The sequence below is a fragment of the Aethina tumida genome, chromosome 3, assembly GCF_024364675.1.
Source record: "Aethina tumida isolate Nest 87 chromosome 3, icAetTumi1.1, whole genome shotgun sequence".
Classification (NCBI taxonomy): domain Eukaryota; kingdom Metazoa; phylum Arthropoda; class Insecta; order Coleoptera; family Nitidulidae; genus Aethina; species Aethina tumida.
In genome coordinates this window covers 16,213,996-16,239,647 of record NC_065437.1, presented here as the reverse complement: position 1 = coordinate 16,239,647, position 25,652 = coordinate 16,213,996, and the positions used below count along the sequence as shown (strand labels likewise).

The 25,652-nt window shown below is 30.3% G+C and overlaps 1 protein-coding gene across 1 annotated transcript in view; it reads left to right on the top strand.

Annotated features, from left to right (window-relative positions):
* LOC109600255 (lachesin) overlaps nt 1-25,652 on the top strand; it is a 146,846-nt gene that overhangs the window by 14,165 nt on the left and 107,029 nt on the right. The window contains exon 2 of the mRNA XM_049965373.1: nt 2,799-2,894. Within this exon, the coding sequence (XP_049821330.1) occupies nt 2,825-2,894 (70 nt within the window). The 5' untranslated portion in view covers nt 2,799-2,824. The remainder of the gene's footprint in view (nt 1-2,798; nt 2,895-25,652) is intronic.

Here is a 25,652-nt window from a genome sequence, read left to right as displayed (position 1 = left end):
GCAAAGGGAGAATAAACAAAAGTTTGGCTTTATCCTAAAGTTTGGAGTGCCGATTGTAATAACCAAATAATACATCTTTTCTCGTTTAGTTGTTCTGTAAACGTAAATATATATAAAATCGATTTTTGATTTTGTAATTTCTCATATTATATGCTGGCCATACACAAAATTTTGCATAAATTCGTTTTGGATTACTAATAATGATTTATTCATCAATATAGCAAAATGTATAATTTTGTAATTCAAAATAATGGATAATACATATTTATATCCAGCCATAAAACATTTAAATGAGTTAATTACATGCATCGTTTGCTACTGTTTAAATCTGCAGAAAAACGATCATTATTTTACTTTACCTGTATTTTGTTTTTTATATTTTGCACAAATATATCAGAACCTTTCCTGCTGCAATAAAATTTTATGAGTGGTGACAAAGTGTTCGTGAGTGATATTCAAATTTTTAAATTACACTTAATTTTGTACCTCGAATCAGGTATTTTGTAACATATTCACAATAAAATGCTTAACACGCGAAAATATAAATTCGGGTTGCGAAAAGGACGCTAATAAATCTTACTACAAAAAGTATTTCAGGCAACATAAAAACGAATAATTATGACATTGTATTATTTCCCCCTTTTAAAGACATTCTGACAACCCTGTCTATTATGTTGAGTGAGTTGCTGTAAAAGATTTATTTCATTCGTTTTTCAAAATTGTCAGTTTAAGGAAACGTTTTATGTGCAGGACCATAAAACGTATTTTTAATGGTTTCATTTCTGGCCTACTCATGTTAGAGACACAGTTCCCGCTTCGACTAAAATTAATTGTTATAGTAAAAGAGACTTGCATTGTTGTGCTTGTTTTTCACACAATAAAACCTTTTTTCACATACAAAGAGTTAATTAAATCCCGACACTTGGTGAACATATCAATTCGCCTGATCACGTGAGAGAAATGTAAGTTGCAGAAATCGCTTATAAAAACGTGTAATTCAATATTTTTAGTCACGGCGTTTTCGTTTTATGTAACTATATACCCTTCACAATTTCCTTCAATCTCCTTTGATGGATGTTTAAGAGCGTGAGTCTGTAATATGGAGAAAGACGCCGATTTTCATGTTAACTCATGGATAAATATCCAATTTGGAATGGATGACGGTAATTCAATATTTATTAAACTTGTAGTTTATTGTTAGTCATTATTTCTAAAACAATGATTTTTAATAAGCGTGTCTTGGGAATAGTTGCAGTAATGTTATGCGGTGCGAAAAAATTCCGGGTTTTAGAGCCTCGTTATAATGCAAACACAAATTTCGTCGGCCTCTTTCAGAAAAAAGTGATGACAAATTTCAGCGGTGGAAAATTGTTTCGGTGCTTATCTGTGGCACGGAGGCCTACATTATTAAAACAATGATATTTTTGTCCCTAATTAAATTCTTTGAACTATGGTATTTAGGCCAACCCCTTGTGCCATTAGCTTCGCTAAAAAGGGCGGGTAATATTACTTTGGCGTGGATGGTTTAATTAGCTTATACACTATAATAGGCAATCTTTTTGATAGGCATTAAAAATAACCAGTGCGGTTTAATGGCATTAATCACGACCCATAAGTCATTAACCAATATCTACAAGAAAAAAATTAAAAATGTGTGTCAGTGTGACTTCTTGAACTAACTGAGGGGAGAATGTTTCGTAGTTACTTGGAAGGTTCTATCTAGCCCATAAATCGTCTCCAAGGTCAGGAACATTTTCCCATTCAAGGAAATTTAAATGAGCTGTAAACTTGACTAATACGACAATTTAATATTTAAATTACGCATATTAGTTCTAAGTAATAGCGTTGCAGCGCTGAATTGCGAGACAGTTTCCTCCACTTGGACGTTTTGTTTAAACATTAATCCGTAATTGTGTACATTTATATCTGTTGGTGGTGGTTTCGCTTAATTTCGTATGAGTTACAACTCATAATGTACGCGAGTTAGCCATGTATGCAAACATATACATATATCTTAGTTAGAGCAGAAAGTTGCAAATAGAGGCGTGTACCAACGGATTTTAATTGTGCATGATTATAAGCTTATTTATTCGTGTTTTCGCCGCACCAATTGCTAAAACAAACAATTTTAATCTACTGCATTTAATTTTACACACCAGTTTATCATGTACATGATACAAATATTAGTTAATAATAGACCATTGGAGCGATTTAAAATCGATGGGATAATACTTACACATGACTTCCTTATTGGTATTTTGTCACAACACAAACGATAAAAAACGGTTCACGAAACTTTATCGAAGTGGATACAATAAAAAAATAATTAGTTTCATTTTTATTGCCTTTAAGCAGCTATTTGGTCGCTTCCTCATGTACCGATATAACTCCCAATCGAAACGGCTCCCGCAAATCCGTGGAAAACGATATTCGTTCAAGGATTTGCCCCCAAATATTGACAAACGCAAACCCTTAGCTGCCCACAACTTTTAAATTGGAATATAGATTTCGGAGACGCATTCGGAATTAATAATGGCCATTGAAATTGACTGTCTTCCATCCACAAAATGTTTTGTTATTCATTGCTTTTTCTGATTCGAATCCCGAGTGGAAATTAATAAACTGCCAATGTTACACCCAATGTTTTCTTCTTCAAATATTTATTTGTATCATGACGTTTTCTTTTTGAAAGTAATTATAAGACGTGTACTAATGAACAAAGAGAAAGGGAACATTTTTAATTATTCCATTTTTATTTTGTTCTTGACATCCATAATTAATGCAATTTTCCTTTTCAGGAGACAATATTAAAGAATCCTGCACCATGCTTAGCAGTAGGAGCTTGTGGGAATTCGCAGTCATCCTGTTGTGTTCTTGCAGCTCGACAGTTTACGGTGAGTTGATAATAAAATAATTTATCAAAATTACCTCATGAATGTGTAAAATAACCCATTCAGGCCAACGTTTGACGTTAATTTAATGTTTGGGTTTATTGTTCGGAGATATCCAATTAGACCTTTTATTATAATATATCATGGGTTATATTAATTTGCCCGAAGAGCGGTTTTGGTATAATTATAACTCTATTAAAAGTGAGTTGAGGTATATTTTAGCCACGTCCAAGAAGGACGATAAAGTTTCACGGCTTTACCCCGTGGATATAGTTTTTAAATATTCAAAACTTACACCAAATGATTCTTTATTTGATTTTTGATTTTAGTTATAATAACAATGTGAAGTGGATATTACCATTCCAATGGCGACGGATATTTTTTATAAACATGATTTTGGATGTGCAAATTCGCATATTCTGATGGTCGATTCATTTGAGTTCAAATGCAGAGCACAGACAGTTTATGCATTACAGTTCCAACATAAAGGAATTGCATTCTAGACTTTTGTGTTTCAATATTCAGTTGCAGGATACTTCCTTTTCTGAGCGAATGGTTCACCAAAGCTAATGCTACATTAATATGGATGAAAGCATCCAGTTATGTATGACTATCTAAATAAATAAAAATGTATTCAGAAATATATAATAAACTGTAACAAGAGAGCACGGCTTGAGAATTTGCGGTAAATTTAGTACTAATTAATTTTAAAAGTTAATTACGTTCGGTTTCATGTAAGTTTTAAACTAATAAGGTTGAATTTTAGGAATATTCACATATTAAATAATATATGATGTAAATTAAGGAAAAGTTTTAAGGCGCCAATTAATTATTTACATAATTTCCTTTATGGTTTCAGTACACTCCACATTCCTTTCAGTTAAATCCTTCTTTGAGGTAATATTATCATAATTAATTACTTGGTTTTTACACAAAGTGCAAAGCAACGTTAACCACAAGCAAATTGGTATTTATTAATTTCCTACATCTTAATAGAGAGAAATTTAAAAGAAGCTAGCGCAGTACTTATTTATTGATGTATTTTATAACGGTCCCAAAATGACCCGGAACAAAACTCGTAATGAATTTAAGGCCGGCGAAAAATCTAGGTTAAAGCTCCGTGGCACTTTAATACCTAGAATAAAATATTTGCTGCCGTCATAAAGTATAAAAGCGCCGAATAAAAAAATGCTCCAAATTTGTTCGACGCCTACATTGATAAATATTTGTACCATTTCCTAAACCACAAAAGAAATACTAATCTTTGTCAGTCCCAAACTGCTTTTGGCCCCTCGGTGTATTAGTCAAACCTTACATTATTTTCCGCGCCCTAGGTTTTATGAAAGGGCCCGAAAATACATAAATATCGACGAATAAAAATGTGTATCCCGTTTTATTAACTCATTCCACTCCAGGTCAGGTCACTGATGTCAGACCAGATATATGTGCCAACTCCAGACACGCATCACGTTCTCGATTCTTCAGCATTAAGCCTACCACGAACTTATAACATGACGTTAGTTTTTCATTTCTATTGCGAGATATTTATTTTGAGGGTTTTATCCTATTAATTTTGTATCTTTATAAAGTTACTAAATCGTTTTAAGTATAATTAATCAACGTGTAACCACTGAAGCATCTACAGGGGTGAAAGCAGTCAGCAATTTGTAATTAATGAACAAATACGTCGGATTATTGTGTTAGGTACACTTTAAAATTTTACAAGTGGCTCTCCCATTGTTCCAAATTTTATCGGAGACTCGAAATAAATTAAGCACGTGCTAAGAACTCTGGCTTAATATAAAACCTAGCTGCGGGATATGCCTGGATTTACATGCAATATACATTAAACCAAACAATCAAAAATGTGTTAGGTGCAATATTTAAGCTATTTGTTTGTCTACGGGAGTTTAATGTCAAGCTGAGCGCAGAATGAACTTTGCCCTCCTGCAGGTAACACATGTAGCGAACGAGTCCTGGCGCTATTCCTCTACATCATTTTTGAAATAAAGGAATCGATCTTTCGTAAAACCACCGACTGCTGTCTATTGTGGTTTTAAACAAATAAAGATGAGAAGACACTTTTATATTACTACATTAAGTTAAAAGGCTCTTAAATTAAAAATGGAAAAAACCAAAATCGTTTTAAAAATTAATGTTGATGTTTTATTATTTTCTTAGTGAATTTGTAAAATTAGAGTGGAATATTAAAATATGTTTTAAATTAGAAAAACCAACTTCACAAATATTAAATTCTCTATAGAGTATGTTCGTGGTACTTCCCCGAATTGACGGTGAATTATTAAACAGGCTCTCCCAATTTGCGTCAAATAATTTAGACTACAGGAACAAAAGCACGAAATAAAAAATGCAAAACACGCCGCAGTTCTTTGTTTTACGCGACAAAATGAAGGTCCCACCTGAAATGAATTTCTTCTCTTTCAATCGTTCATCCCGACATGTGGCAAATATATATCCTGTGCCTTGTCTGGATGTGTGTTAACACAGATAATATGATCATTAAAATTACATGCCGACAAAATGTACTTTTTGCCTTTTTACGTTGGAAAGGTTAACAACTTTACGCAGGCAAAATTAATGCCGAATTAGGTTTTAAGCCTGACGTAATTTTAATTAGATTCGTTGCTGTTTCTATGAACCATTTTCTATTTAACTTTTAAGTTATTTATGGGATTTGCACTTTTGTCTGGTAGCAGTTTAATTTGGGGGTTGTTTTACGACAGTCCGGTCACTAAGCGGTCAGTTAGCTTAATCTGGACCGTGAACGTCACTCAGATTTCGGGTTGTGAAATTTTGTTAATTGCTTTTGTTATAAACTAGGACATTTGAACCGTTGAATAATTTGATAGAAATATGTGAATAATAGTTCAAATCAATTTTTGTCTCTTTTGTATATAAATCAAGTTTTAGTACACTTTATGTTCTCACAGTTTCATGATAAGACAGATCAATTTCAACAGGCAAAACATTTACAGAACTTGAGCTTTGATTGTATAGTTAGTTTTAAACTTAAATCTTTATGTATTACTTGTTAATTTCGATTTAAACAATCAATAGAACAACCGTTAATTTAAAGGTTTTAGAATTTCATTGTAGCAATGAAACCAATTTTTACTATCCTCCAGTGCAACGATGTTAGCTTCCCATTTAAATGCAAAAGTGTTAATTACACTTAAATCAGATTTATGGATACTTTGCACTTGGTTAACTCATTAGAAATCAACAATTTTGAAACAGTTCTAAATTCAAATCGCATAAATCAGTTTTTTCCAAGCTGTAAGTTAGTGTTCCCGGCAAATTCGGCTTGTTGTCAGACTACGTGCTAGATTAAATCTTAAGCAAAGTAATTTAAGTTGGTTGTGAGATTCTAATCTGGCACACACGTAAGTATGCCGCAGGTCTTTGGTTACAGTTCTTGCACCGTAAAACCCCAAATGCATTGTCTTCGAGTCTTAATATAAACTGCCCCACCAACACTGCAATTAACAGGATGTTATAAAATACACTCTGCATATATTTCACGGAGGCAACCCCACGGAAACTCCGGGGACAAAAGCTTGTTTGGCACCCCTAACCCAGCTGGGTTTGTTTTACTGTCTACCACTCGTACTGTGTGTCGGAACAGAACGGATTCTCCTTAGAATTTTACCGGTTAATGCATTACATTACAGTTTTTCTTTGCTGAGGATTAATTGCAGGATAAAGAATGACTAATTAATCCGTTTATAATTTATTGCTATTATTATTAGTAGTAGCTCCGGTTGGAAATATAATAAGACTGTTAATTAATCCTTCTGAAATATAATGCGATGTTGTTGTTGTTGTTGGTACGTTATCAGAAAAGTTCCGGAAATGAATTTCGAATGGAACTAAGTACAGGATAAAATATACTGTTCGTGTACAGGAATAAATGAATAAATATGTATAATATTCACATTAGATTTTTCTTAGTATATTACTTTTTATATGAAATTTGCCTGCAGAGCTGAATATATAATTTCTCTATTCGATATGAGCATACAAAATCAAATTTCAAATATAGTTGATGATGTTGGTGAGATTAGATTTTTGTTTCATAAGGCATGAGTGATTGATAATCCAATATTTTGACTAAATTAGATTTTCAAGAAACAAATAATTATTTTAATGGTAAAAAGTTTAAACAATATTTTTTGTGTGGTTTATTACATTTTCAACAAATATTACGAAGCTCCTTTTTTATTTTTATGGGTATTATATAAGAAATACATATGTTATACTAAAAATAGTATATAGTAATACATAAGTAACTCTAATAATATATAACTTTTTTATGTTGTAAGTTACATACACTCTTTAAAATATATATTTTTGAAACTATTAATAATTAAACTATAAATTTACAAATTTTTCGTATAATATTATTAACTTTAAAACACGTTAATTTTTTTACATAAAATTTTAAATTGATGTAATAAATTCTGTACTGTTTTATTTATATAATTCTAACAATTCTCTATTTCCGAATAAAACGCTTTTTTTTTTAATTTGAAGATTAATGAAGCATTAAACAAAAAAAGTTTTCTAAGAAATCTTCATTGGGTCTGTTAATACATATATAGAAATTTATGTCTTTTCTAAAAATCGTCTTTGTTTTAGGAACCTAATTCGAACCTTTTATTAGTAAATGTGGAATTTTAGCAGTGTTTGTAAAATCGGTGGTCAAAATTTGGGAGCAGTTACAACATGTCTAATAATAAAGAAAATTTAAATAATTTTCTCCTTCAAATTTAAACTTAAAAAATTGTTTTTTTTTTCTTTCATTTCTTCGAACCTTAAAACGGAAATATCTCAAAAACAGCTCTGTTAACGAAAATTAATCGAGATTAGGATAATACATATCAAATTAACCACAATTGGACTGAATATTACGGAAATATGATAAATCAATTTTGATCATCTATCTTTGAAACACCTTATGTATGGACCATACAATATAAAACTGTTTTTAAATCAGAGACAGTGAAGTCTCATTTTCCATAATTCACGTCACCTTGATAGTGTTATATGAACAAACTTTGGAACAGTGTAACATGTGTGCACTGGTAGAATAATATTTGATACACTAAGCTAAAATTGAGGATATTGGTTTGCTGATCTCCAAATATTCCACCCCTGCGGCTTCAGGGAACTTAACCCCAATCCCACACATAAGCTTTACCCTCCTGCCAATAGCCTAATATAAATGGAATTGATCTGCAACATAAACGGTACACTGTTTTGAATATTACCTCCATAACTCACGCAGATAGAAAAACAGGGAACAACACCGAAACGATGCATTACTAAAAATAATAAAAACAAAATAAAATTTTATTTATTACCAGTACCACACGTGAAATTCGTTTAGCTCCACTAATGTGTGGATAGCGTGGCAGTTCACCTTCTCGACAGCCAGTCGAAAATCACTTCGGAAACGCGGGGTGAACAGACACATTTGCGCCGAGATATTCGAGGGCACGTATAAAAGAAATAAGGACCTAATTTGCGTTGTGATACCAGCCAGTGCAATCACAAATTTGATTTCCTGCGGCGTTTACCCAGCGAAATAAATCTGGGCGAGGCAAATCCTGTTTTCCGGGGCGCCGTGTAAAATGCGCCTTACATCCTGTTAATTTTTGCAGGGATTTCTCCAGATTGAATATTTGCCTAAATTATTTATAGAAATAAATTAGCATTATATCCAACAAAATTTTGTATTTGGTTAATTTAATTTAAAATTCAGATTCGGATATAATATATACGGTGATATACTTTATTGCCGCCCGGCACGAAAATTCATACTTCACATTCAACCAAAAAAAAAAAAATATGTTCATTTTATTGTCTAAACGGAACATATGCACGCCATATCCCTCGCAATTTTGCTGTTCCACGAAATTGATACATTAATAACAAAAATGCTGCCTTACCTACCTTAGCTTAGCACTTTATAAAATTGTAATAAAAAATGGAAGAAACATTGATATATGTTTGGGCAATATATTCCAGTAGAAGTATTAATTTCTAATGTAACGTTCCGCCTGTCACAAAAGGGTTTTTTATTCCATCGCGAATTTAGCCTGAATAAAAATGGTATTTCACGAATGAAGAACGCTAAGAGAAATTAACGAGCAATTGTAATTTGCTTTGCACAGACATATTTTGATATTCGAGAACGTACTTCAACGTAATCAGATAAAAGCGGGCACAATTTACATCTCGGTTATCTGTTTCAGCGGAGGTGTAATATGGCCGTAATAATCCAGGCCTCAGTTTCTCCAAATGGCTCAATATTCAGGAATTCGTGTAAAACCTGGATATAGTCCCCTATAACTTTTTGACTGCGTCTCCGAGATAGTTCTGTATTTTAAATTTTAAAAGTTGTCCGTAATGAAATTCTTAACGATATCGAAAAAGTTTCCTTTTCATAAACTACGCCACGAATTTGCAGTTCGATGTATATTTTACTGGGATTGGGGAGGATTTAACGGAGGATATCTTTTGTACATTTTTTCGGCCATATTTATAGCTGTCATATTTCATTTATAATTAAGCCTGCTAATTCAAATTGGATTATTGAATCCTACAGTCCTTTGTAAATTGCCAAGTTTCATTAAAACCTAATTATCAGGGTGAAACTTAATAAATCTAATTATAGCAAACTGTTCAAACAAAATAAGACAAGAAGCCACTTAACTTCCTCGTAAAAGAGTTGGATACCTTTATAAAATTGTTTTATCGGATGTTAAATAGTTTATTATTTACTTTCGTCTTTAACAAAAGTTTGTTACAATCATAAAGGCTTTCCGAAAGTTATATCAAAACTCCAAACACTTTACTACTTTATTATTATTAAAACTAAGAAGTTTTAGCCATCAAACTTCTGCTAGAGACTTATAAAATTCCAAAAAAATTTTAAACTTTGTCCTTCGCAACGTCCCGCATTTTGTTCACCAACGAGTTCACGGCCGTACTTAATAAAACGAACTGTTTAATCCAGCATATAACTTTTATATGGAATTTTAAACATTTTTATATTTAAAACATTATAACACCTTTAAACTTGCTTCCAAAGTTAATTTATAACACCATCACGTTGATCTGAAACTTTAATTAAAATACATCTTAACGAATCAATCAATTACCATAAGATACAAGGTATTCCAAATCGAATAAAGCTGGAATTACGGCTCTGAGAATATTATAGAGCTGTCGTGAAAGAACCAATCACTTAAACAACCCCACTTAAAATATCAGCAGTCGGATCCCTGCACAGTTTAACACATCAGCTGTAAAATCGATTAACTTTTTATGAGGGCAGTTGTCTGGAAAATGTCAGAATTTTTTTAAAACAATATCCCCATTAATTTATTATGGGGTTCTCACATTCCCGGTGGATTAAACGAAAAACGTTTGTAGTTTGAGATCTTGTCTCATCTTAAATCCTTAATTAAAAGAATCTTGGCAAGCAAACTTTGTAAGTTCTTTCGAATTATAATTTGTCTATTTGTAGTGCTTTTTTATTGAAATGGAAAACATTTTTGAACTGTTCATTAAATTGGCCAATTTTTAACAAAGTTTTTTATAATCGCTTAATCTCTAATCTTTGACCAATTCGCAATTTTTTAATGTCTAAATTTCATACGAGCCGAATTACTTCTTGAACAATTTGACGCTAATAAATTTGCCAAGGAGGAAAGTATTGTGTTCTCAAACCAATTTACAGAGAAAACTTTATATCTGGTGTCATAGAAATAAATTTCTGAATCAGTTATAGAAAGAACTTTGCTTTCAAAAGTTCACTTTACGGTTATTGGTAATTCTGCCGGAAACAAGACTTTCGGGCAAACACAAATTTGATCAGATGATTTACGTTCGCTCGATATTAACTGAATTACGGATTTAAATGGAACATCGGGTCGGACTAAAATTTGTTTTTGGTTAAATATTTATTTGCCCATGTTAAAAAAAATGAATTATCTCGATTGAAAAGTCCGAAATGTGAAAGTCGTTAAAAAAATATGAATATTTGATAAATGTTGTGGATTTAGGACTATACGTATGCACGGCCTTTTGTAATTTGCACGGCTCGAATAATTCATAGTGACGCACTTTTATTACAATCGCTCGTATAATTTAGTAGTTTACGTATGGAAATTAGTTTTGTATTGTTTATATAGGAACTTAGAGTTACATCGGTTTAACTTTATGAATATTGAAATTTCATTGATCCAAAACATTGTTTACCGAAATTGCATTTAACTGAAAACTTATTGTTTATTCGGATTAAACTGTCTGTTCTATTTTGTTGATCAATAAAATAATATTCAACATTTTATTTTGTATTTACGTTTTTAAAGAGTTTTGGAATTTTCACAGTTATTTCCTAATAACTCTCACCTAAATGGTATTTTACTCTAAATATTTGTATCACTAAATTAATTCAATGCATTCGTAACAATACTATTGTTATTTGAACTTATGATAAGATAACATTGGTGCTGACAGGTACTACTAGTAATTGGGCAGGACAAAGTGAAAATAGATGCAACCAAATATCTAGGGTCGTCGATAATACCATTGATACCGTATTTGATGATCAAATAAAGAGGAGACCCCTTAAAAGGACTGATTGATGAGATTAATTGACAACCTTTATTTGAAAATATGTTACTAGGTTTCTAGTGATTAGTTTTCAACAATAATCTCCATTTGCTTTTGAAATAATGGATTCCATAAAACGTTCAATATCCATTAGAGCTGGTACAAATTTGGTAATTTTTCTTGAAGGTTTTGTGTGTCACTCAAATTGATCGATTATTTAGTTTTATGAACTAAATTCACTGCAAATACATTAAGCATGTGAAGTGAAGGATTTACTGTGCTAATAAATACTAGGATTTTCATAACTTGTGTCTTGAAGTACTTACAAGTTTGTGGCGATTTTATTGTATAATAATATAACTAAGATATTAAAGTATTTTGGTTTTAAATTTCCTTCCTAATATTATTTTTTAATTAATTTAGAAGAAAAATTAAATAAATGCAAGGAAAATTTATAAAAAAGAAAAAAAATATCTAATTTTAAATATAAATATAAAAAAGATGATTTAATGGAAAAATAAAATACTATAATACTATAAAATAATAAAAAATATTTTAACAGGAAAAACACTTGTTGAGAAATTTTAATGAAATTTTTAAGTACAAATGATTACAATTTCTAAGTGTGTGTAAAAATGTAACATTAAATTAATTTAAAATAATTAATGGATTATTTTAAAATTGTTATATTATGTATAGAACAAATTTTATTTTTTTAAGTGTTAATGATAATTAATAAAATAAACAGGGAATTTGTGTATAGACAATTAATATTAATCTATACTTTATCAATTTTATATAAAATAATTCTAATTAAGTTATTATTAACAATCTACAACAATTACATCGGAAAATTAATTAACTGTTTTGTTTGAAATTTTACGGAAACTAAATAAAAATAAAACAAACATTTCACTACAATTTTTAATACTATAATTACATTTTTGCGTTTGTTATATTTTCATAATTAAAAATATGTATAGGAAAAAACATTCAGTTTGGAAATGTAAATTTTATGTATATCATTAGGCTACTCTTTTGTTGAAATTTCTACTTCTTTGTTACTCATTATTTTGCTACATTATTACACATGAACCTTAAAAAAATGTATATAATTAAAAATCTAGGTATAAAACAAAATGAATGGAAGTTACCAGTAATCTCTTTCAATTGTAAACACATTTTTTAATAATTTATCAATTAAATGAGTTAACCATTAATTTTCTTAGACACTTTAAGCCATCGAGTTTTTTTCGAGTTTAATGTTTATAAAATGAACCTCAATAATTTCGCTACACCACTTCTTGATGACTTTTTTCCACGGACAGCTTTACTAGTTTTCGTAAGCGTCTTACCGAACTCATTTATCTTTATATCGCTGACATTAATCTTGTTGTCTGGATGTTCTCTAGGTAACATAAATATGTGGTTAATATAATTTATAATTAAGACAGACGAGTCATATAATTGACTTTCATGCGGATTGATAAATATGTTACGTTGTTGACTTACTCGTAGTATATGGTGCAATTTTCCCACTGGTAAATGATGACGGAACAAAAACCGAGGTACAAATGTATTGGGAATGCTTAAAGCGGAGAACAAAGCACTAATTGAACGTAATATTAATTAAAGTGCTTCCATAAAGGACTTTTTAGCTCCCTATTTTGTACAATTCGTTGAAATTATTCTCATTAAGAGTTCCATAGTAGTTGCCTTCGCAAACATTTATTTAAGATAATATGAAACAAATAGAAAGGCAAAGCGGACTGCATAAAAGATGGGAAAACTTAATTCCGAATAGTTCTGATATTTCGAATTCATGTTTAAATTCTAGTGGCAATCAAGAATGTCGGAGGTAATGCTTTGGAATTAAGATATTTGTTTCGTTTTGCGATTGAATCACTCTTCGTTGAAAAAATGTTTGTAATTCATTAGAGATATGAAAATCTTGCTCGAAAAATTATTCAAATATCCGGGAATCCGGATTTTTAATGCGGCATAACCGGGCTTTTGTGTTTATACCCCAGGCAACGGTAATTGTAACTTTTTAAGCTAAAAACTTCAACTCCCCAACGACGCGTAATACACGGTCTGCAACTGGAAAATACACACTCCAAATATTGTTTTAAAGATCTGGTGTTTAAGAAAATACAAAAAGCACTAAATGTTAAGGTTTATCACCGCCATTAAAAATAAAACTTGCAGAGATGGCCCATTGTTTCGCTGCGATAAATTTTTATTTCGGTCTCGAAAGAAAAACAAAAAGGACAGAAACCGTATGGAACGCCACACCTTTCACGCATATGTTTTATTCAAGTGGCTCCCCAGAGAAATGCAAACGCAACAATAGAAAACTTTAATCTTATTTAATCGCTTTCTTATTTAATTTGCTATAAACTGCCTTTAGTGCTGACATAAAGATGTATTTTTATTTTCCTTCTACGGTCGAACGTAAATTGATTTTCTAATAAGGAAATCTGAAATCGATCATAAAAGTATAATTTTTCAAATAATTTTATTGTCCGAATTGCGTTGTTAAATTTTTACTGGTTGTTTATTACACACCAAGGTTCGTATTTGGTGTACGACAATTGCAGAAACAACGAAACTCCCTTTTAATTTTCTCACGTAGCACACCACCTCGTGGACATTTATCCAATCCAATATTTCGTTAACTCACCAACAGTAACGTAGATCTACGATAATAAGATCTGTCCAAAACATCGAAAACAAAATCTAATTTGGCGAATTCCGTAAATGGTGTAAGTATGGAATAAATTCCTTGCAGTTGCCGCGTCTCTGGAGTGCAGCGGACCAATCCGGCACATCTGAGGTCGCCGATGCAATTCTCTTCTATAAATTAAACTTATTTCGGGGCTTAAATAAAGTATTTAGTCCTCCGCGAAGCCAGTATTTATTAGTGCAGCCAATAACGTAGAAATGATACAGGTAAATTCGGTAAGGAAATAATAGGATCGGAATAATTGCCAACAGCTTGAATCGAACTACGATAATTTACATTTTGGGGCCGCTTCATGTGGACAGCTAAATGAAATAATGCAGTGAAGTTGTGGTGCATTCACCAGCCACATTTATCACGACCACAGTGGTGGCTGCATTAATTCACAGTATTAATTGAAATAATTATACCGATGTTTGAGAAAAAAATTCACATTAAAAAAGTTTAAGTTAAATAAAATAGTCACTATGAAATAGGTGTATCACTTTAAAAAGTGTTTGTAACTTTTTATTTAACAAATATATCCAAATAAAATTTTGTTCATTTATAGCGTACTCCCTTATAAACTAAATAATAAATTGTACAGGAATTAATCATAGTAGAGAGGGGCTTAGCTAAAATTAAAATATTAAATAATATATATATATATATATATATATATATATATATATATATATATATATATATATATATATTCATATGAATGTAACATTATAAATTGTCGAAAAATTAAAGATATACTCAGTGATTCTTGAAGGTTATTTGCGGATTCCAGATTTCTTATGCGTCGACCTAGAATGTCCCAAATATGTTCTATTGGATTCATATCGGGACTATTCACAGGCCACTTCATAACCCCCAAATTCTTTAAAGAAATTTTGAACAACTCTGGCACTGAGTGGTTTTGCATTATCTTGATGTAAAGTGAAATTTGATCCATACTGATTCATGAAAAGCAACACAATAAGTTGCAGAATATCGCCAATGTAATCAGTTGGGCATCAATAAGGCTTAAAGGACTGTATGTCGGTTATGAAGTTATACCTGCTCCAAAAGTTCTTCTTTTAGCCTCAGTTATATTCAAATATAATTCTTTTGGGCGTCTACAGACTCTTTGTCGTGCGTCATTTGATCTTAAGTAAAACTTATGGTTTCCTATGACTAATACCACTTTTTCTGCACCGATTGAACAATCTGTGAGCAAGTTTGCCTTGTACCTTTGCGATCGACTTGTAGATGTGCAGAGACGAATATGTTACCTTTTGTTTAGTAGTTTATTTTTAATGATAATTTTATACATTTTAAAAACTTTTAATTGATAACTAAAATGATAAATATAATTAAATGAATGATTTAAATATGCATATACAAGATCATATTAAATTTGTTTCAAATTAGTCATTAAATTTACGTTTCAATTTGAAGTTAATTTAATGAAGTTTATAATAATAAATTAAATTTGTATAATATTTTTCAATTAGAATAAATAATTAGTATTTAACTAAGTATATATTTAATTTATAATAATTACGTATACCTATGTAATAGGTAAATATAATCTACTTATTTACTTTTATAATTAATATATTCATTTTGTTAAATATTAGCAGTGTAATTTACGTGAATAATAGAAATAAATTCGTTAATATTTTAAATTAAATTAAATTGAAAACATTTCAATATAATTTTGATCTCTGACAATATTTTTTCCAGCAAAATTAAATTTATGCTGCTATTGACTTATATTTAATTAAATTGATTGTTTTACGAAACGTATAATACATTTTAAATATTTAGATTAATTTTAATTGGTATTTTTAATGTTTTCTAATTATATTATTTAAGGTAAATACACTTATTTAATACAATGTATTAATTTATTTTATGCTAGTATATTTAGGAAGTTTCACATTCAGTTCGTTGAGTTCCTAAAATAAAAGTGTAAAAAGTATGAGTAAAGATACGAGCTGGAGTGTTCCAATATAGTAAATAAAGGTTTTGTGCTTCTATTCATTTAACATGCCTGAAGCTTACAAAAAACGCTTTAGAAACAAGCAAAAGTGAGAAATAGCTTTTAAGATTGACGTTAACGATGTGTTTGAAAATTTAGTTCCAGTAAGAAAAGAATCTATAAAAAAATACTATCTTGAACATTCTAAATCCTCTTATAAATCGATGCATCTATTGTTTTAATATTCACTGCAGTACTTCTATGCATAATTAAATTCATTTTAGAATAAATAAAATTATAAATAACGAATTGATTAATTTAATAGAGTTAAAATTATATTGAAATCTACCGAGACAACCAAATCCAAATTTTGAGAATCAATGTGCAATAAATTTACGTGGAAAATTTATATCTGTGAATCCATTTATAAATTTGTACCGCTTTTTCGCATCCCTGAATAAAACACGAGTCATATATTTAATTTATTGTTCACGTGAGAGTTCACGCTTCTATAAGTTGTTTTCATGTTTTCGAATCCCGATGGCGATATAAATTCGGACATAATATCAATACTGCACGCGAATTTAATTGAAACACGAAAAAATTGTAATCTTAGCTTGTGTAAAACGTAATTAATATTCGATAAAAATCAATTGAATTTTTTACACAGCTACGAATGCGTTGGATATGCGGATTGACGTCTTTTCTTAAACACAGTGCGAAACGCCATAATAGGGAGTAATGGGCCGTGTATTCCGGGACCTCGTGGAACGTTTACTCGGCGCAAACACTGATGCATAAATTAGTTTTAAATTTCCGTACGCCGCAAACAATGCCCTGAATTTGTTGACATTTTACTTTAAGTTCATCGCTCAATAGAGCTCATGCATGCGACCGACGTAATTTTCAGTGGCAGTTTTCAAGTTCTGAATGCCCATGCATGGAAAAGTAGGACTGGGTAGAATGCGGAATGTCGGTCTGGCTTATGTTATTTTAACGAAATTTACGATAATGCACTAAATGCATTTTCAAACGGGTGGTTGTTAAATTAAAAATTATTGTACTGGATGTTTTAAACTTAAATAAATGATTTATTTATTTATTCTAATTTTTACTCTCATTTATATTTACCGATTTATTTGGATTCGTACAGTCAAAATGATATAATATACTTCATTTAAGAGGAAGAGATGTAAAAACAAGCTCTTTTTACGATTTTGCCCTGGTCACCTCCTTCTCCCGACTCCCAATTAAATGTGTTTGGAATCAGATAGGAAGAAGCGTATATAATATACCTAGATAGCCAAGGGCACTGGAATAAATGTGAAACATTTTCAGTAATTTTGAATTACCGTCAGTTTTTAACAAAATATTATGTTTCATTATTTTTTATGTACGAATTTATTAATTATATTTTATATTTGTTTTATTAGTATGTAGAATAGGGTTTTTCGAATGTAATTATTTTTTGTTATGCTACTGCATTTGGTTGTTTATAAAATGGTAATTTTGTATTTTTTTAATTTTTATTTTATGAGCAGAATGTTGTTTGCACACATTTTTAAAAATTAATTTGTATAAATCTCTTAAATAAATAACGTAAATGATAATTTGATGTATTATTTATATAAACTTTTGATAGATTGAAATTAAAAACTTTATTTTATTTAAATATTTTAGTGATAAATTCAATTTATCATTATTTTTATTCAAATTTATAATGACGATATGTGATTAAAAACTGAAATTAAATGTTTTTAATACCTTTTTTTTACCTTTTTTGCATGTATTGAATAAATTATTTTTTACAAATGTGGAACTAAAATATTCGTTGCTTATTTCAAAGACACAAATCTCTTATATAAATAAAATAAATGAGTTTATATATTTTATTTTAAAAATTTAGTGATAAATATAAATTTAAAATCTCGCTAAAATTAACTTTATTTAATTTTATAATATAGTGCCGATTTGTTTTGGATATTTTTATAATACTTATTATATACATGACATTTCCATTATTTTGTAATAGTCAAATAATTGAAACAGATATATCCAATTAAAATTTTGTAAAATTTAGTAGTAACATTTGAATTGATCCCTTTAAAAACAACTTGCTGTGATTAACTAGGATTATCAATTTAAATTAATTAACAATTTATATTTGTAAATTAAGTAAATCGATATATACCAAAAATAATTAATTTTTATACTCTTTATTTTCATGAGAGTCAAATAAATATTTGAACAATTTTGTTTAATTAAGAGAAAATTGAGTTCGGATCAAGAGTTAAATACATACATAATTTTAAATTTACAATTTTTTTCAATTTAATTTAAATTTACGTCCATATACAGTTTATTATTTAGTATTATTCAGTCCTATTTTATATAGTAATTAATATATAAAAATGTTTACTGTAGCAACATTTTTTAGAAAGTTACCATTAATAAAACTAACTGACATTTTAATATAGAGCCTTCTATACTACTTTAAATAGCTGAATTAATTAGTTCTCTCATTATTTCAAACAATATCAAACGTACACATGTAATCATCAATGTTTCAGTAATCAAATGTTAATAGAGATGGATGAAAATAGGTTTTTTGTAGAGTTAATTATATAAGTAATTAGTAAATATCAACTGCCAATTTAGTAGCTATTTAACAATTACAAAGCATATTTTTTTAATCATTTGATATATAATAGACATTAAACTGAATGTTAATTAATACTTGGCTCCATTCGCCATTTTTTAAAGTTTTTTGAAAGCAATAAAAAATTGATTGTATTTAATTTACTTAAGTTATGAATATAGTTGGTACATAATATAGACAAAATTTCGTGATGAATGTCATCGATAAATATTAGTTTGAATAAATTAAGCGGCACTGTTCGACTAATGCCGTCCGGAATTATTTTCCCGTTCTATCTGCATTTTATCCGTGCGACTGCATCTCGAACTGAAATGGTAGTTAAATCAATTTGTATTTATGCTAAGCTCGGTGTAATTTAGGGTCGGCGTATTAAGAATAATAGAAACGATGGCGCGGGTGAATCGGTCTGCGAAGAATCCACGCTGCAACAAGACAGATTGCGTGGAAAATCACTACATTGGTCGCCCCTAAAAGGCACGATCCATTTTCGGATCGGGGTTTTAAGATTGAGCGGGATAGTTTTTCAGGTTAATGCCACTTTGCTACTCGCAAATTGAGCGGGAATCGTTTATTGAATTCATTTTATGATCTTAATGTACGATACAACAATTTTACATCAATTTAGGGAGAATTTTGACTTTGACTAATACGAGGTGACTTTTTTATCCTGAAACATTTCAATTATCTCGAGTAAAAAGGTCAATTTAGTCATTCCATAAGAGAAGTAAACCCCATATAATAAAATTGAAATTAATTAATTTTAATACCATTTTTCTCTTTTATTTATACTACTTTTTATATAATTTTTGTATGTATTGAATAAATTATCGATTAAAAATTTAAAACTAGAACAGTTGTTGCCAGAAAAGTCTATTTAAAAAGCGAAAATAACTGAAAGGCAAAAATTTCGGGGTGTTTCATATTCCATCAACTAAGCTATACATCATCCCATCGAAACTGATTGAATACTATTAGAAGAAATATAAATAAACAAAAAATAGACGTATACCATTAACTGGTGAATGGACTAAATAAAAACAAACATGAACTTGATTATAGTGTGCAGAGTGCACCTAAATTACTCTAATAAACTAGTATAATAGAGGATTTTTATTGATAGTAATATTTATTAGGATTATAATCTATTTGCCTATATTTAGATAGAAAAAGAGTTAGTTATTTATTTTTTAAGTTAACATCGATAAAATGTGCTCATACTTTACTAAAAGTTTGTCCAAAATGTGAATGTTGAAAAACAAAAAAGTAACCTTAGTGTCGCAAATAATTCAGACCTGAAAAGTCTATTTAAAAGGTAAAAATAACTGAAAGACAAAAATTTCGGGGTGTTTCATACCCCATCAACTAAGCTATTCTTCATCCTATCGAAACTAATTGAATACTATTAGAAGAAATATAAATAAACATAAAATAGAAGTTTACCATTAACTGGTAAATGGACTAAATGAAAATAAAAATGAAATTGATTATATTGTGCAGAGTGCACCCAAATTACCCTAATAAACTAGTATAATAGAGGATTTTTATTGATAGTAATATATATTAGGATTATAAGCTATTTGACTATATATTTAGATAGAAAAGGGAGATAGTTATTTATTTTTTACGTAAACATCGATAAAATATGCTTATTTACTTTCTTCAAGTCTGTCCAAAATATGAATCTTGAAAAACATAAAAGTAACCTTAGTGTCGCAAATAACTCAGACCTGAAGTCTATTTAAAAGGTGAAAATAAGTGAAAGACAAAAATTTCGGGGAGTTTCATACCCCATTAACTAAGCTATTCTTCATCCTATCGAAACTAATTGAATACTATTAGAAGAAATATAAATAAACAAAAAATAAAAGTATACCATTAATTGGTGAATGGACTAAATGAAAATAAAAATGAAATTGATTATAATGTGGAGAGTACATCCAAATTACCCTAATAAACTAGTATAATAAAGGATGTTTATTAATAGTAATATTTATTAGGATTATAAGCTAATTTGCCTATATTTAGATAGAAAAGGGAGATAGTTATTTATTTTTTAAGTTAACGTCGATAAAATGTGCTCATTTACTTTACTTCAAGTCTGTCCAAAATGTGAATCTTGAAAAACAAAAAAGTAACTTTAGTGTCGCTAATAATTCAGGGATTTTTACTGACACTCCGGTAAAGAGGAAACTTTGATAACACTACCAAATCGATGGGTTGATTTCAAGAATATTATCGCACGTTGGCACCGTCCCAACGGATGAGACATTCCTGACGCGCCGGATCGCATGAGTGAAAGCAACGATCGACCGAAGGAAAAGTTATGTCGGTGCAATAAAGTAAATCATGTATTAATAACGCATAGAGTGCCGGAAATAAGGGAAAGGCGTCCATCGCGCCCCACATATAGTATAGATACGCAAAAAGTTTAAGGAAAGCACTATTTGTTGCGGGCGTGTAAGTAGCTCATAATTCAGGATCGAGCTTTCCTAATTCGCATTCCCCGCTATCTATCAGTGCCAGACCGTGCACCATGTAGATTCCCTCTAATTCCACGCGCTCCTACATTTTTCCGGGAGCCGCAAAAAGGCTCCGGCCACATTTAGCGATTCTGTTTCCGTCGCCACGGATGCCATTTCCTCGATTCTGAATTTATATTAGACTGGAGGTTTTGCCCGTTCCTCCTTTTTTAGTCCTGGACAGAGCGTTCGTTCTAATCGCGATGGCTGCTTTATTGTTATGCCGGTGTTTTTGGACTTTTAGCATACGCAATACAACTATTATTAATATTATCTGCCTGTCCTGAATACAAAATAAACTGATTAAGTTTCAGAGTCTGATAGACGTATTTTTGTCTAGGTTGAATACAGGAATAATTTATCGGATTGTTCCACTATTGCGGATTAAATGATATGTTCATCGAGAATTAATGGGTTTGTTAGGACAAGGGGGTTTTCCTTATACGAACTTAATAGAATATTAAGCCATATCAAAGTATCAAGTGACGACGATGTTAAACAATTACGAGTCCCATTATATTCTGATCTGGGACCGGCTTAACACAATGGTCGTCACTATCTAATACAAAATGTGGAATGTGACCCTTCCCCACTGGTAAATGTTGCTTTGGTTGGCTGTTAAGCTGATTTAGCACGGCTAAAACCTAATGCGTTGTACAAATAGGTACAAGAATATTTGATAGATTGATGGAATATTCAAACCAGATAGTTTCCAATCTATTATCATGTACTTTACACTAACTTAATTTTATTACATTATTAAATTAAAATTGAGGATAATATAACATAATTTACATAGTATTCACTCTAACAATATGACCGTTTCGGTAATTTAATGGGAAATTATCGTTGTATTTCTCAAAAGTTTTTAGTGCATATAAACTTTCTATTTTACAGGATTACAATGTCTTTATACTAAAACGCAAACTTTAATGCATAAAGATGCCTCGCCAGGACACGTCACAGTTAATGAGATTTACAATTCTGACTTAACTTTCTGTGATAAACTTGTCTTGGTGTTAACTTTTGTTTATAACTTTATGTATAAAGCCACACAGTATATGTATGTGTTACGGTGTTCCGTATAATGTTTAGCATATAAAAATATAACCTGTTATATTTTAGTTACGAACTTATAAAACACATTTCGCAGTTACAAAAAATATAAAAATTTGAAATTTTATTTATTAAAATATTAAAAAATCAGTATATACTATAGTGGCCATAATTGTAGTAATTTATTAAAGTATTTTAAAATTATGAGATTTACTACTTGAATGGAAAACTGAGCTACTGGTCAATCGAATTTATTATTTAAAAAAAAATGCCAAATTTTTATTTTTCAATGGACAAAATTATAGCATTTTTTTACTTTATAGTTTTTTATTACTCTCTCTGAATTTAAATTGATTATCGATTTAGACAAACTGGACAAGCTACGAAAACATTTGTCTTATCGTGAACTGAAATTAAAGTTAACCGGGAGGAAATGGGACTTGCTGAAATTAGTTCAAGTCTGTGAGGATATGGTTAGTGGGTGGGGTTTTGTTTAACCTGGTGTCTGCTAAAAATGTATCCAATTTTGACTTGCTTAGGGTCACATTCACTCGACCACAGAACAAGGGGAACGGGTAGCTTTTTGTGTCGAGTGTAAATTTAATTTAAAAAAGTGATGGTTCTATATATGTAAAACGTTCAGACGGACAAAATTATAAACTAGTTTGTTATACCCACGTTATTGTTATTACTTCTGGCGTAAGGTCCTTTAGATTGCTTTTATATACAGAGATATTAAACCACAATTTACTTCCTTATATTGAAGAAATCATCATTTATTAATAAATATGTTTCATGAAAACGATTTCAAAACAAATCCACAAAATGTGAAATGTCTTCCCCGTCTCAATGTTCAGACATCCTTTCAAAATTAAAGTTACTATATTTATGTATATGCGAAAATTCGCCTCTATTCATACCTTTTACTCGTGTAGCTAGTATATTTATTTTGATAATGTCGAATAAAAATATTTTCATTTAATAATATAAATGAACCAGTATTTAAAATAGTTGAACAAAAAAATCAATTTTTAACTTTATACAATAAAAATTGAATATCTAATAAACTGCTTGTTGAACTATATAAATTGGAAAATTTATTTTGAAAAGCAAATAATCCTTTAGCAAACCTTTGTAGATGCGTTTCAGAAAATACGTAAATGTCTCTTTTAGAAAAACCTTACAAATATTCAGTGAAAAATAATAAAAATAAACATTTCATATTTGCCTGGGTTTTCATATTCAAAACACATAAATAAGTGGATTTGCATTATAAACCGAAACATCTGTTGGAGATTTGCACTGCTTTGAATGTTTATTGTCCGCCTCTGAAACGGTCCTTCCTAGCTTGTTCGCAATCTAGTTATAGTTCCATTAGCATTCTTAATCTTCAAAAAGACTACTAAATCAGCTAAATATCCCAGTCCTTTTTATCCATTGTGTTATTGTTGTCGTTTATCCTGCGAGTATTCAAAAACCGACCAGTGTTGTTGGTACAAGCTTTTGATATACGTTTGTCTAGACTTTTGAATTGCATGCACTGGAGCATAATAAAACATAAGGTTTCGAATCGAATTTTTAATTCGTGTAGCTCAGTGAAATAATGTATGTTTTTATTGTAGGGATTGTAAATCACAGAGGTTGATAAATCGTGTCCCAACTCCAAAAAAACGTCTCACCACAATCGAACGTCAATTAAAATAAATTTAATCGAATGGCAAATCTTTTCCAATAAAAATACCTTTAGCTGTTAAAGCGGCGTATTTGATTATGCAGGCTGAATAGAAATTAGACGGAATTTTTCAACCCTCAAAGGACAATGCTAATAAACCGTGCCAATTTTAAATACCCAGAATTTTACATTGAGGAAGGAATTTTTTACTAGGATCATACAAGGATGTATAGAAATATAATTTTGTATAAAATTCATGAAAGTTTACGTCAGAACACATATTAATTAACATATTTTGCATTCGTTAATAATTGAGTCATGTAAAATGTTGCAAAGGGTGAAAAGTACAAATTATTAAAATTGGGGTTGTTAAGTTTACTTAAAAAATTATTTTTCTGGTGGGTTGTTTCCATATCTCTATTTAATTTAAAATTTACATTAGTTGAGAGAAAACACTTAACCGTCCCTGGGAAACTTCGTTTCGATTAGTTAAGCTCGAATTAACCGAATAAAAAATATGCATATAAATTATGCAAAATACATGCAAATGTAACCGAGTTTTTACTTTTCGTGTCGGAAAAATTTATATGCAAATTGTGTAATGAAATGATAAGCCAAAAACAAAGTCGGGTCGGAATAAAAATTGAAAAGTAAAACTGCCGGTTGAAGTGCCAAAAAACTTTATGGGCTGACGTATCTCATCGCCGAGAATTTAGCAAGAAAAATAAAGTTACGTCCTGAATGTTCCTTTGATATAAATGTCCGTCCGCGAGTCCTGTTCAACTTAACCTTTCATTGATAAATTTATGACCCGTGCGCCGAAATTTAAACACAAATTTGCAATAAAACATTTTCCCGGCCAACATTTCGACATAAATCACAAGAATGATCGTGTCTGGAGTGCAAAAACAGCCACTCCAAAAATGCCAATTATTTTTAACAAAAATGTGGTTAGTGTACAACAAAAACGATTTATTGTTCCAAGTGAAACTCGGAAATATTAATTTATACTTTCACTCTAAAACAGACTTTAATTATCCGCGGGGAAAGCCATTGTTTTGTTTCCATTTCAATGGAGTTTGTTTTGCGGGGTTCAATCAATCAACCGACTGGAGGAAATTGTATAACGGGTAATCGCCATTAATTAAATCATTTGTTGTATTAGTTAATCGTAATAATTAATTGGAGGAGCATATTTACATATATGCTAATGCCCTAATTCCCACAATGCAAATTTTTCATGATTGTGTACAACAAGGCAAGGTATGGCATGTAAAGGAGTGTATAGTCATGTAACATAGCCGCTTATAATTGTATTCGACCTGAGATACAAAACCATATTTTCCCTTCTTCATAAATAACGTATAATGAACCCCTGTACCAGACAGTAGTTTCGATTATGAAACATTAATTACACCTCTCGTCGAGCGCTAATTCCTGCCGAGCAGAAATCCTACATAAAGACTGCATTAAATTTGATACAGCCACCATGCCAGGATATCCCGACTATAAACT